At 39.3% G+C, this 13,546-nt stretch overlaps 1 protein-coding gene across 4 annotated transcripts; it reads right to left on the reverse strand.

The window, feature by feature from the left end:
• Positions 1-290: 290 nt before the first annotated feature.
• FAM76B (family with sequence similarity 76 member B) lies at positions 291-13,129 on the reverse strand. Of its 4 annotated transcripts, none has more exons than XM_082278705.1 (10): positions 12,921-13,129; positions 12,747-12,811; positions 12,193-12,247; positions 10,517-10,672; positions 9,399-9,595; positions 7,325-7,372; positions 7,041-7,121; positions 6,227-6,359; positions 3,446-3,547; positions 291-2,803 (listed from the first exon to the last, which is right to left on the reverse strand). In XM_082278705.1, exons 1-10 carry the CDS (start codon positions 13,023-13,025, stop codon positions 2,714-2,716), a joined length of 1,032 nt encoding a protein of 343 aa, XP_082134831.1. In that variant the 5' UTR covers positions 13,026-13,129; the 3' UTR covers positions 291-2,713. The 4 variants fall into 4 exon arrangements, with proteins under 4 accessions (XP_082134831.1, XP_082134830.1, XP_082134833.1 ...); XM_082278704.1 differs by having other exon boundaries at positions 6,227-6,362; XM_082278707.1 differs by lacking the exon at positions 7,041-7,121.
• Between the last annotated feature and the right edge of the window lie 417 nt (positions 13,130-13,546).

The following is a 13,546-nucleotide window of genomic DNA, read 5'->3' on the forward strand; positions in this document are numbered from 1 at the left end:
ACATATTTCTATTATAATTCTGTTGTAGAAAACAAAAATATTTTCATGAGACAAAGTAATCTGTAGCTCTAGTTTGTTACAATCAGAGGACAGCCCAAGGTGTTTTATCTTAACAGAAACTGAAATACTAAATTCTGCCCCTTTTTTGGCCACAGACTTTTAGCGAGTGACGTAGCATGAGAGATTAACACAAAATACGGGTTTTTGAATAATTTTAAAAGGACAGATGAATGTTTTGACAAGATTTTATTGTGAAACATTGGATTTAGAAAAGGTACAAAATGTCAACGGTCAGATGTGTGCCAGTACAGTATTTCAATAATCTATACATGTGGACAGCTGAACAGCTTCACTGCAGAACGCGGAGTTGGACAAACTATTTAAAAGGGGGCCGCAATATTCACAGGCTTAAAATACATAAATAACTTGAGCCAAAACGACCATCACTGGTCAATGCTAATCAACATCTGGAAACAGGCTAAAAAGCACAATACAGTACAACAATCTCCTCGCAGATCCACGTTTAAAGAACATCAGTTTATTATGTCAATAATCTACAGCTCCAGGACATGATTCTCAGGACTGGGATTCAGTTGGCTAGTTAACAACTTTAAAAAATTAATGTTAAAAATGCGATTGTGTAAGAAAACCCACAGGTATTTAATTAGAACTAAAGATCATGAAGCCCCTAAAAATTCTTCTGACTGGGATTTATAATTAGTTACTTCTAATACAGAACTTCTGCTTGTTTCTTTAAAATGTCCTGACTGCAGCTTGAACTGATATCATTAAGTAATCTTAATTCAAACATTTCATTTTGCTATGCATTTCTGTATTTTAAAACCCATTTCATTGAATATGGGTCACCATCAAACTGGAAAAAAATTTACCCATATACTAATTCTGAATTAATGAAAGTTGTAAATTTGTATACTAAAAAAATTAACAACAACCCCAAAGATAGCAGCATTCTCTACCCTAGTTTAGTATGTTTAAAGAGGACCTTTTATAAACATACAAAGTTGATTTTAGGGTATAAAAATACACACATACTATATGAAACAAGATAGCTCAAGTTCTTAATATTTTTCAGTAGTCTGTCACTGCTGGATCTCATCTGAACTGTTGAGAAGGTGTTCATAGTTCAGTACCTGCGTGAACAGCCAAGGGTCTACAGACTTTTGTTCTTTAATTAAAAATCTGTAGTTGTTTCTACACAATTAAGCTTGCCGAAATATCAACAACTACCCTGTTATCAGTCAGTATCCAGAGCTGACTTAAACCTTTACCCGTTTAAGTCTACTTCCCTTTATGCTGATTCATAACTTACCTTCCTGAATAGATACCTTGGGGCATACTAAATGATTGTTTAATCGAAATTTCTGAATATGACTCATGTCCACTAGGAGCAGAGCTAAACTTAAACTGATGTAATTTAGAATGAAAATCCACCCAAAACATTAAAATCCACCCTTTGACACCACATCCACTCCCTTAATTAATTTCAAGACCATTAGTTTTGGCTACTCTTTTCTCATTGTGTATCTTCAGTGGGGGATATGCATCTTGCAATTCATTAAGAGGAATCACCATAAATTACAACCAAGTACATCAAATCAGACAATGGGGAATAAACGCATTTAAAACTTTGAGTGTGTACCACTAGCTAAGGCTGTAACATTGGGAGTACAATGTCTGCTATGGAATTAAAATTAGCGCTGTGCCAAATGGGAAAAATGTATAAACAAACCACAAAACTCCAGTGTGGCAAAAAAACATTTTGCTTTTTGTTCAGGAAGTGTTTGGCATGAGCAGCACTAACAAAATCCTACGCCTCACAGACACAAGCTACAAAGGTTATCTAAAGCCAATATTCACTGTCCATCAATCAGCTAGCTAGCTCTTAATGCTGCCTCGAGCACTGCACTAGCCACTTTGATTTTTGTTTCAGATTCCTCTGTACACACATTTATATTTACATAAAACATTTATTAAACATGATTTTAAAACATAAAAACCTTATGTACAAAATACCAACATTCCTATAAATAAACAGTTGGAGAAAGGCACTTGCAAGAAAAGTCTACAGTAAATCTTACAAAAACCACACTGCCTCTGTTACTGTACAATAGATAATCTTTCAGTCAGTCCCTATCACAAGAATGTAAAACACTAATTACTTGTTATAACTAAGAATATAACCGTTACAGTCGTATTTACACATACATATATGCCTCTTTTTAGTTCCACTTGAGAGCACCATGATTTCCATTCCAAATTTATATTTTCTTACAAAGTAAAGGAACAGTTGCCAGAAACCAGTGTTCAGTGTCACTGCAGATTCATAAACTTTTGGCTGACATCAGTGTAGTTTAAAAGACTCAGTTGCTACTTTGTAAAAAGTACACCTAGTTTGTTATTGCATGTTGTCCTTTCAGAGAGAACACTGCTAATGTTCTCTATGCAATTGTTTAATACTATTGCTGGCAAAAGGTTTCCAATATCAAAAAAATAAAAACATTCTTCAAGCCAGTTGAAGTATTTCATCTGAACAGTAACTAAAAAAAGCTGCATATTAATTATAAAAACATGTAGGAAACATGCCAACTAATCTGGTGTGCAAAAATATTTTTTCCACTACACAGGATTTTAAGGGCTTCACAGAATTACTCAAATGTACGTTGAGTAGCAAACCCCACAAATAATCAGTTCCTCAAGGAGATGTGAGGATACTCCCACTTTTATCAAACTTTTTACCCTTTGACAATGCTGCGACCTGTTTGAGCAGTTCTCTGTTTTTGGCCTGCAATACAGATTAAAAAAGTATGAGTTACTGAAATAGTAGTGTCATGCACTTTGCATTTATGAACAAACTCTCAAAAATGTACACGCTAAGAACATTCAGAGAAGGTAATGATCACTTTTCAAAGACTTGTATACGCTTTTTGACATGTATATTCTGTCTTCAACAGAGAAAGCAACCACATTCCCCATCTTGCAAAATTTAGTATATCCACTATTGCACTGAGTGTCTGTTCAGTCTGTGATTTATAAGGCAACTAACTCAGGTTTTCTTCCTGATAAAGCATGCTTTAACAAGAGACATCTAGCTGTCAATGTGTTAATGCTGAGTCCTTTCATCAAATCCATAGCCCAATGACAACTGATAAATTGTCAGAGAACAGACACAAAAAAAAAACTTGGAGAAAGCATGTGAGGTAAGGCTTTACCTTTTAAAGTTAAGAGTGAGTTTAACTCATGGAGACTGACTGTTGACTGCAGAACTGCTGTACAATGCATGCAAAGTTAAACATGGCAATGACCACTCATGAACTTGGTACTACTGTATTGGAGTCAACAACACTGAGTGAACAAGCTGAGTGAACAGCCTGAATGTATGATTCCATCTGAAGTATTTCCCAAGTATTGATAGGCCATTACGCACCTGCAACTGTTCCACAGTTTCCTTGTGAGCTTTCTCCATACTGTTCATCTTTGTCCTCAAGTTAGACTCTTGGTACTGGAAGTCTGCCTTCAGTTCTGTCAACTGAAAAACACAGATCCTATGAAGATTCCTTGAAAACTGCAATGGGACACATCTTCTAGTCAATACGTGAAATCTTTAGGGAAACCTCAGGAATCTCAGGAAACACTATTTATTTATTATTGCTCTATTGACAGCTCAGCACTTGAGAAACAGTTTGAAAAGTCTGTACACCTATTTTATATGCAGAAAGCCAACGTCATCATATAACCATACTGTTTGCTCAAAATTTTGTATAAAAAAGGCTAAACATCAACAAAAAAAACAATCAAACACAAGACTGGTGATTAATAATCCTTGCTGTTCTTTCAGTTGTGAGATGCTTATCACAATCTTCAGTAACACCTCTCAGTTATATGGTGTGGTAACATGAAAAATCTTCCCTACAAAGACAACAAAAAAGATTGTTTTGTGTCCTTTTATGCTACATTTTGTCCTAAGCAAAAGGAAAAATATACAATGTACACATTCCTGTATTAGGAAATGAAGCCTCTTTGTTAGCAAAGATGCCTACCACAACAAACCAGAGCAAACCCTCCTAAAGTGACTACCAAGACTGCTATTGCCAACTTTACTATGTGTCAAATCACATGTAGTGAAACAGGTATTGCTCAGAAGAACAGTCAAACAGATGGTCAAGTGCAGGTATGCTGATACAATGGCACATAACTCACTGAACACACACCATTGCTCAAAGCATGCACTTACGGCTGTTGGAGACCGCAGCGCATCCAGTGCAAACCCACACACCTCACGCTAAACATAAAAAAAGCTAGTGCTAGTGTTGCACCACAGGGAAGTATGCAACTAGATGAGCAAACACACAGCCTGTGAACATTCAGCAAACAGTGGTCCTCTCCTAATAATGAAGTCTCAGGGCCTCATGGTAATGTTGTGGTTTCTCACTACCGTTTAGGGCAGAAAGACAAACAAGGCTAGTACCGCAAACAATACACACTGATAATGACACAGTTGATACCCTGACTCATAACAGAAAGTGATGAATGAGTATTATCTGCAAAGCTGGTGTACTGAGCTGTTTTTGTTGCCATGTTATACAGGTCAGAAGTTTTACTTTTGGAGCATTCAAAGCTGTTCAAATGTTGTCCCTTCATACATCTAGAGACACAACCTTAACAGGAATCTCCCACAGGTATGGCTCAGGCTTTTCACCCAGTACATGTCTTCAGATTTACTATCTCACAGTAAAAAAAAAAAAAATCTGCAGTGTGTTCATTTGTTGCAATTTTTCCAGCTATGCAAACACTGTATAATGTGTTCAGCTATTCTCCTCCCTGCAGCAGCTGAAAAACTGACATTCTGAAAGTGTGGACTTCATGCCTGAAGGAGACTAACATCAAAGAACTCTGAAGTCAAATAAATAGTTTTAGCAGTGGGGATATTAAAATCATTAGATACTCTCCCTATGGAAACAGCACAAAACAAGTCACTGCAGTGGTTATTCAGAAGTAGGCGACATTTCCTTACCTACCACTTTTGTCAGCCTTGCTCAGTAGATTAAAAATAAAAAGAGCTAAGTGAATTTTCTACTGACTCACAATCTTCTCCTGACTTTATAAGAGAGATCAGGGCCTAATGTCTGTGCTTTGGAGAAAATACATAAAGAGAATCCATGACAGACTGTTCAGCTCTTTCACACTGAACACTTAAAGGCTTGAAATAGCAAGTACTTCCAACACTAGGTATATTTTACCAGTGACAAATGATAATAGGTTCAATATCCTTTACAAAACACACCTATGTGTAGAAATGAAGATACAGAACTATGGTTCAAAAGTGGAAGCATTTTCCTGTCAGTATGATTGAGTCTTTCTTAACCATCAATGTTTGGTAGGCTACCATGCATTCACAATCAAAATTTTACTTGAAAATATAATAAATCTGTTTGGAATACAATTCCATAACCTACTCAGTCCTGAACACACATTCTAGAGCCACTGTTATAGTGTCCTGAAAGCATCTAGTTATTCAGATGGCAGAGAAATAAAGTCTAGTTAATGCAAAGCAAGTATGTATTTGTAGTTATTTCTCTTTTCTTGTTAGTCATTAGTTTGTTTGAAGGGTGAATCTTCTCTAAGAGTTTTGCTGCAGCCACTTGGGCCTGACAATTTCACTTAACTTTTGTTGACAGCCATTTAATCCACGATTTTTTTGCAGTCTCTGACTACCCACAAAGACTTGACAACCTACAGTACACATGCTACTGATCCTATAAAAACAAACCACTTCATTTTCATACACTACCCATGTAAATTTGGACATTGACTTATTATGGCTAGAGTTGCTTTAGTTTAAAACGAAATAAAAACTATGCTAAACTCAGAATGGTTACTACTCTTTGTCATGACTCAGTTAAGAGCATATAAAACATGCAAACCACTGTCTGGCATTTTATCCATGACCTGTGGCATGCAGCCTGAGTAACAGGCTAACTTCTTCATGGCTGAAGTGAGGTAAGATGAATTACTCTTTGACTTAGAGACAAAATACATTCATGATACAAAAGTCCAAAACTTTTCCTTTAAATGGTAATGTCTGATTAGCTGCTATATAAAACAACTGTATCTGACTTTTGTTTTATCTTATTGTCTTGACATTTTTAGGAGACTACAAAACAGAAACAAAATTATGAAGTACTTATTGAACAGCTGTAATTTTTACCTTTTTATCTTTCTCTAAAATAGTCTGATCTCTTTGCTGCAGAAGACGTTTAAGTGACATTACTTCTTCTTTCAGCTGACTTATGAGGACAAAGTTGTCAGTTCCTCCACTGTCTGCAGACTGATTTATAGAGCTACTAAAAATGTAAAACAGTAGTTATTTACAACATCAAAAGAAAAAAGCAAAACACTTTTAAAAAAAAATTCAAATTGTATCATTAATAATTCCATAAACATCCTTAAGGACTAATGCAAAAAAAGTATGTACCTGACAGAAATGGATGCAACTGGCAAATTACCTTACTAATGGCACACATTACATACACCTGCAGAAATATAATTCAGTATTAGCTTTGAGGGGGATAAATACCTTTTGACTGAAGTAGACACTTTTAACTTTTATTCTGACCATTGGCCAGAATCGGAATAAAGATTCAGTCTCCCACACTAAGGTTCTAAAGAACTCTCCAGATACTGGATTAGCTTAAAGCAGCAGGTTCTACCCTGCATCTAACTGACAAAACAATTCCCAGTGTGAGGGAACACCACTGTGTTGATAACTGTTACCTTGTACACAAGCTTTGTTTAATTTTGCCCCAAACAGCTTAAAAGCAGGAAAATAGTGCTAGTTTTCTGCTAATAAAGTAACTTAATTGACTGACAGCACTCAGATACCACCCAACAATCCATCTGACAGGACACAAGTTTCACATCCCTCATTCCTCAGACAAACAAACAAAAAAAAAAGGCAACTTGTCACAGATCAGTGCTCTGTTTGGTTGAAATGGCTCAGCTTTACAAAAATATAACTTTACCTATCTCCATTTGATGGCTTGGATTCCAGTTTGGGTTTTTTCTTTGGAGTTTCATTCTGAATAGCTGCAGAGGATTTATGGCTGAAATCAAACAAAATGTAAACCTAAAGCCTCATACTATGTAACTCTCTAATATAACCATTTGGTACACGGAAAAAAAAAAAACTAACTCATGCTCCTAGGTGGAATGCTAGAGACTAGCCAAAATGTAAGAAAAAAGAAATTCTTTAAATGAAAACTGCAAGATAAATTAAAAGAAAATTAATAAATAATATAATATTTACCTCTGTTTCCATAGTCCCTGATCTTGTTCTGGACTCAGATTGCTGATTCTGAAATATGTGAAACGTACTTGGTAACTGACCAAATATGCCATTATTTGTACATTTATGTGAATGGTATCTGTACTTGAGAAAAATCGTCCCACCCTTTTTTTTTCCTAATACAGTGAGTATTTATGAATTTTCAGTTGGACAAGTTCCTGATCATGCTTTGCTATGTCAGGATGCTATAAATCATCATAAATCATAAGTAGCTATGCTGTTGCAAGTCACAAGGGATAGAGCTCAAGACTGATGGCTAAACCTTTCTGCTGATACCTCCCAATTTTTGTGAACTTTGTCTTGCTAAACCTGCACTCAGCAAGCTGGTCTAAAGCACCTCTCCTGGGATTCCCATACTGCCATATGAACACGGCCTGAAGCGGTGTTCATTTGGTGCCATATGAGTAAGGTGAAGTTTTGGATCCCTGAAAATAACTGCTTCTCAGGTGTAACCATTTGTTTTCAATCATTGCAAAAGCAACTAATAAAGGATACTGATATAGGAAGGGTAGAATATAAAAGTTGCACTGAGTGAAATAGTTAAAAGAACCTGTATTTATACCTCACTGTCTCTACTGTCTGATCTTAACAGTAACTGAAATGGACAGGGAAAAAGAGTCATATTAATTGGACCAGAAGCAATGGACCCATGGCAGCCTACAGAAGAAAAAGGTGGGAAACCAGGAACATTGTGATCTGTATAGATATGCTTACTGTTTTAACTCTTGAATATATCAGAAGCTCTATTCTGTAGTAAAGAGTTAACTTTTTTTAATTTAATCCTTACTGTACCTGTGCCAAATGCATTAAATTACATTTAACTTTCTCTAACTCCATTTTCAGCAGAGATTTGAAAGAACAGGAACAGTACAATAACTCTATGCATGACAAGAATAATTTTCTTATTCGAATTCCTAAAACCCCAAATCTTATTTTTCTCTTTTTAAAAGTGAAAGTATGGGCCTTTCTCTTTTATGCATTGCCAATACCATTTCATCTTAATTTGCTTGTATCTTTCAGTCACACTTAGGCAAGTTTCAGACAAGATGAAAAATTACAAGCACTAGAAATGTGAAGTTTAGAAGGAAAGTGTCTGTGTGTCTGGCATCAGGGTCATTACCATTGCAGACATAGTATTTGCTATTTATTATAGAAATATTTATTTTATATATTTTATAAATATTTATTATATAAATACTATTTAGTATTTACACAAAACCCAAGTAGTTCTGAAGTTATGCTGCCACAAATCTATCTATGAAAATAAGAATCATGACTACTATTATAGCAGCACAAAATCCCAAATGAATTCTGGGGTTTATGACTAAATAAATTGGGTATGTACATTAAGGTTGGTATGCTGTTTATGCCATGGCCAGAGATGATGTGTTGAGAAAAGTTGCAGAAGATGGGACAAAACTATGTGAAATGCTATCAGAGTGACAGTAACTGAACTGACAGCCTTATGTCCCTATGTCTCTATCACAGCCACTCACAAACTGCCTGTTCCAGCAAGACTTGATTATAAAAGCTAGCAAAGAGGTACGAACTGGTCCTAGACTGAAGGTAATCTCATACTGCTGCTTCTGCTTCTCCTCTTAATTTTCAGTACTTGTACATGAATCAGGGTGAAGTAAGTCAGCGTGAGGATTCTCACTGCTAATACACACCTTTTAACCCACAGCAAATGCATGTAAAATAGCAGGTACCACAAAGCAGTTACTGCCTAGAAACCCAAATACAAGTTTACCCTCAAGTAACTTGTTTCTGTAGCCATTCCATGAGCCCTTTTCGTAGACTTGCTACCAATTTTAACATCAACTAGTCTGACAATCACCAAGAATTCCCTTTTTTTTAATGAACCACCTTCATTCAAACTCCAAGAATCCAAGGATTTTGACAGACCATGAAGAACAATGATATACTACTGCTTTTGACACCATGTTTTAAATAGCTTTCCTTACTTATCTCCATATAAACAGAACACAGAAGATGAAGAGCTACCAACACATACTTCAATTTTTGAAATACTTACTTATGATGGCTGCTGCTGTGACGATGATGATGGTGGTGATGGTGGTGGTGTTTTGAATGATGCTGGTCTTTCTCAGTAAGAGATGAGGATGAAGAGTTAGAATGTGAAGATCCCAGGCTCTTCCTCTGTTCTTTTGTCTTCTGTAGCACTCTCTTGTACGACAGCGTGCAGAGCCAACACAACAACTTTCCATCAACCTTTTGGGAAATAATTCACATTTTATTTCCAAGTACACTTGCACTAGAAGATGTAGTTGATATTTGCAAGGAAATTTTGTTTCACTTCATCCACTATCTTTGGGAAAAAAAGACATCTTTTGTATGAAACATCACTACTGTAGCTCCAATGTATGCAAGTTTCTTTTAGTAACCTGAATCTTATTCCATTTGTTATTTAAACTCGTGCTAGAAAGAGCCTAGCAATTGTTGGACCTGCTCTACATTGCAGAAGTAACAATAACTTTTTAAAAGGACGAGTCTTTTTTAGTTTAAACACCATGTGCCCTCTCTCATCCTATCATACTGCAGGCAGAATCAAGATGTCCAGCCAATGTGTTACTTGTACCAAGTAAATTCTTCTGTAAAAACAGCATTATTCTTGGGTTCAGTCAAGAGGCTTTTGAGGTCATTTTCTCAGCACCTTCTGGAATGAGAAAGTGGCACTCAGCAAAGCTATTTAACGAAACAGAACACAAAGGGCTGCTCAGAGCAGTCTACCTCTGGTGCTCTACTTAAAGGCAAGGCAGGCAAATAAGAAGAGGTAAAGTGACAGATTCAAGTTATGAACATACATGAGAACCAATGGATGGGAAAACAAAAGTAAAATAAATATCAGAACACGAGGAACTGTTGAGCTGCTTAACTTCTGTTCCACAGCTACAACTGTCTGCTAACACTTATGCCTATTTTTGGAAAGTGTGATTTAATTAAAAGTTAGCTCAGTAGCTGACTTAAGAATTGCACATTACGAAATTTAATTCAAATATTGTAAAGCACAGATCAGCAACTTTAATCTGGTATTTGAGAACTTAAGATACATTCTTGTTAATCTTTCTCTTCTGAAGGAAGAACACTGTCTATTGTCAGCCTAAGCCATGAGAGATGTGGAACAAAGCCTACCTTCCTTCTTCCCTCCTCTTTTCGATCAAAAGCACATTGCTGTTTGCACTGCTCACAGGTCTGAGGCGGGCCGTACTTCTTCTCCGAGTTGGTGCAACGCTGGCATTTTGTACCAATAAATGCTGCAATAATGTTACAATACTGACAAGGCTTGGGCTGAAAAATAAAAAAGTTGAACTGAATACATTTGCATTTTCAGTAATGAACACAGGTGTTTCAACTCACATAACGATGTTTCAAAAGTAGTAGGGCTTCATATAACTTACCTTAAAGAACCCTTTTTCTACCATTTTTATCTCCACTACTAAACTTTTCCTCTAAAATGATGCTTCTTCAGTGCTTAAAACCAGCCTGGACTTTCCATGAAAACCCAGGCATAATAAAAGAAACACACACAACCATCTAGTAACTAACCTCTACACCTACTGCTTTTTATTTTTTTAAATGTTATGACATTTTCTCTCAGTTTTACTACACTACTTAAGAAATTACTTACAAAACTTTAAAAGAAGAGTAACCAAGTGATTTTTTTTAGACTGGAAGTTTCTGATGGCATCCCTCTCCTTTGCACAGCTCAGGGATTCAATAACCCTACAGTTCTAAGATTAGTATCCTAATCCCCGCAATTCTGCAGGAAACTTAAAAAACAAAACAAACAAAAAAAGCCCCACCACCAAACAAAAACCAAGCTCCGATACTATCAGGTCAGGTTATCAACTTTCATATCATACGCTCAACTAGACTAATACAGTGCTGAAAAATAAAACTGCTGTCAGTTTTCATAGGTTACAAGTGGCTGATTATATTCAGTGCAGTTCTGGTTTTTTGATGAACTCCTGGTAAAATTGTTGCTGGATTTGTCCTGCAATTCATTTTGCTGCATTTTAAGCTTTTGAAAGCATTTCTTTGTTCAGTTTACATATACACTCAGAAAGTGCCTGACTACATAGCAACAGCTATTACACTTCTCAAAGAAGTTGAATTTCAACTAATATGGTTTATGTCAAGTATAAGGAAGTTATGCCTTTTTGTTCCACAACAAGATTATCTTGATACCCCCTAAAAACTCATATCTGCAGGGCAACTCAGATACAATGTGTGCATTCATATAATAGAAAAATTTATTTTTCGAACAGACTAAAGCTGGAATTCAACAGGAAAAAATGCAGAGTAACATGAACGCAGATAATACTCAAAATCTTTTTTACTTATTAGCTGAACATGATTAACACGCATTTCTAAAGACTTACATAATATAAAGTATGTGGTATTACTAGATTTTCACATTTACCACTCACTAAAAAGAGGAAGGGCTAATGGTCCTCCTGCCATGAAGCGTGTGCTTATGAGAATATGCAGGGAATGACTTAACATGTGTGATGTGAAATAACATTGCTTTGTTACAAATACTTATATTGAAATTATTATTAACTGTTAAGCTATATATAACACAAATGGATTTCAATTTGGGAAAAGAAATGGTAACCCACAGAGGAAACCAAGAGATGTCAGTCTTTTCCATCTCCTTTCTGAATGGCAATCTCTAGGGTGGGTTTGTTTTTTGGGTTTTTTTCCCCTCAAAAGAAAGTAAGAAGATTAGTTGCAAGAGAACTTTGTATTCAGTTTGAAGAACAAATGAGCTCAGCTTCAGCATTAAGAACCACGTAACTACTCACCGTTCCGAACTGCTTCACGTTTTGGGCGCATTTCTTGCATATTGTGTTGGTTTTGCTAAAGAGATAAAATGGCACAACATTGAATTAGGTGATAAACACGCACTTTGACATTCTTCCCCATGCAATTACTGGCAAACAGAATCACAGAAGAGTTGGATTGGAAGGGACCTTTGGAGATCATCCAGTCCAACCCCCCTGCCAAGGCAGAGTCACCTTGAGCAGGTGACACAGGAACGTGTCCAGGTGGACTCTGAATGTCTCCGGAGACAGAGACCCCACCACCTGGCTGGGCAGCCTGATCCAGTGCTCTGCCACCCTCAGTGTGAAGAAGTTCTTCCTCATGTGGAAGTGAAACTTCTCGTGTTTTAGTTTATGATCATTGCTCCTCGTCCTGTCGCTGGGCACCACCGAAAAGAGCCTGGCACCATCCTCCTGGCACCCGCCCTGGAGACACTTATACAGACTGATGAGATCCCCTCTCACTCCGCTCTTCTCCGGACCAGCCAGGCCCAGCTCCTGCAAGCGCTCTAGCCCCGAGCAGACGCACGCCGTACCTCTCCTGCTGGAACTCGGAGCGGCAGTAGGTGCACTTCACGATGGGGTGGGCGATGCGGCACTCCTGCGGGGGAAGCGCCGCGTTACTGCCCGGCCGAGCCCCGGCCCGCGCTCCGCCCTCGCCCGCCGCCCCGCCAACAGCCCCGGCCAGGGCCGCCCCGCCGCCGCCGCACCTTGCACAGCTGCTGGCCCTGCGAGAGCTCCTCGAACGGGTACCGCTGGTTGCACTTGGTGCAGGCATAAAGCGCCGGGGCGGCCGCCGCGCCCGCCGCCGCCATCCGGCGGGGCGGACACGGGCGGGCCGAGGGAGGGGAATGGGGAGGTGCCGCCGGGGCGAGGGACGGAGCGGCCGCCGGGGCCGCCGAGGAGGAGGAGCCGCCGCCGCCGCCGTCCCCGTCCCGGTGCCGCTCCCGCCGGTGCCGCCCTGGGCCCCGCGCGCCGCCCGCCCGCGTCCCCCTTGTGTCGGCGGCGGCGGCGGCGTCACCCCGCGCGCGCCCCCCGCCCTTCCCTCCCTCCCTCTCTCCCTCCGCCCCGGGCCCGGGCTCGCGCTGCGCCCGCGCAGCCAATCGCCGCCCCGCGCCAAACCTGCCTTCGAACGCCGCCGCCCAATCGCCGCCCCCGCCGGCCCCGCCGCCGCCAATCCCGCCGCGGGCGCCCTGCCCTGCGCCGGGCGGCGGCGGCGCCCCTGCTCTGCGATTGGCCGAGGCGCGGGGGCTCCCTTTGACAAAGGCCGGCCTCTTCCGCCCTCCTCCCTCCGCGCGTGCCCACGCGCCGCCCCCCCGCCCGCGCGCCTGGCTGC

Source organism: Coloeus monedula (genome assembly GCF_965178545.1).
Source record: "Coloeus monedula genome assembly, chromosome: 3".
Classification (NCBI taxonomy): domain Eukaryota; kingdom Metazoa; phylum Chordata; class Aves; order Passeriformes; family Corvidae; genus Coloeus; species Coloeus monedula.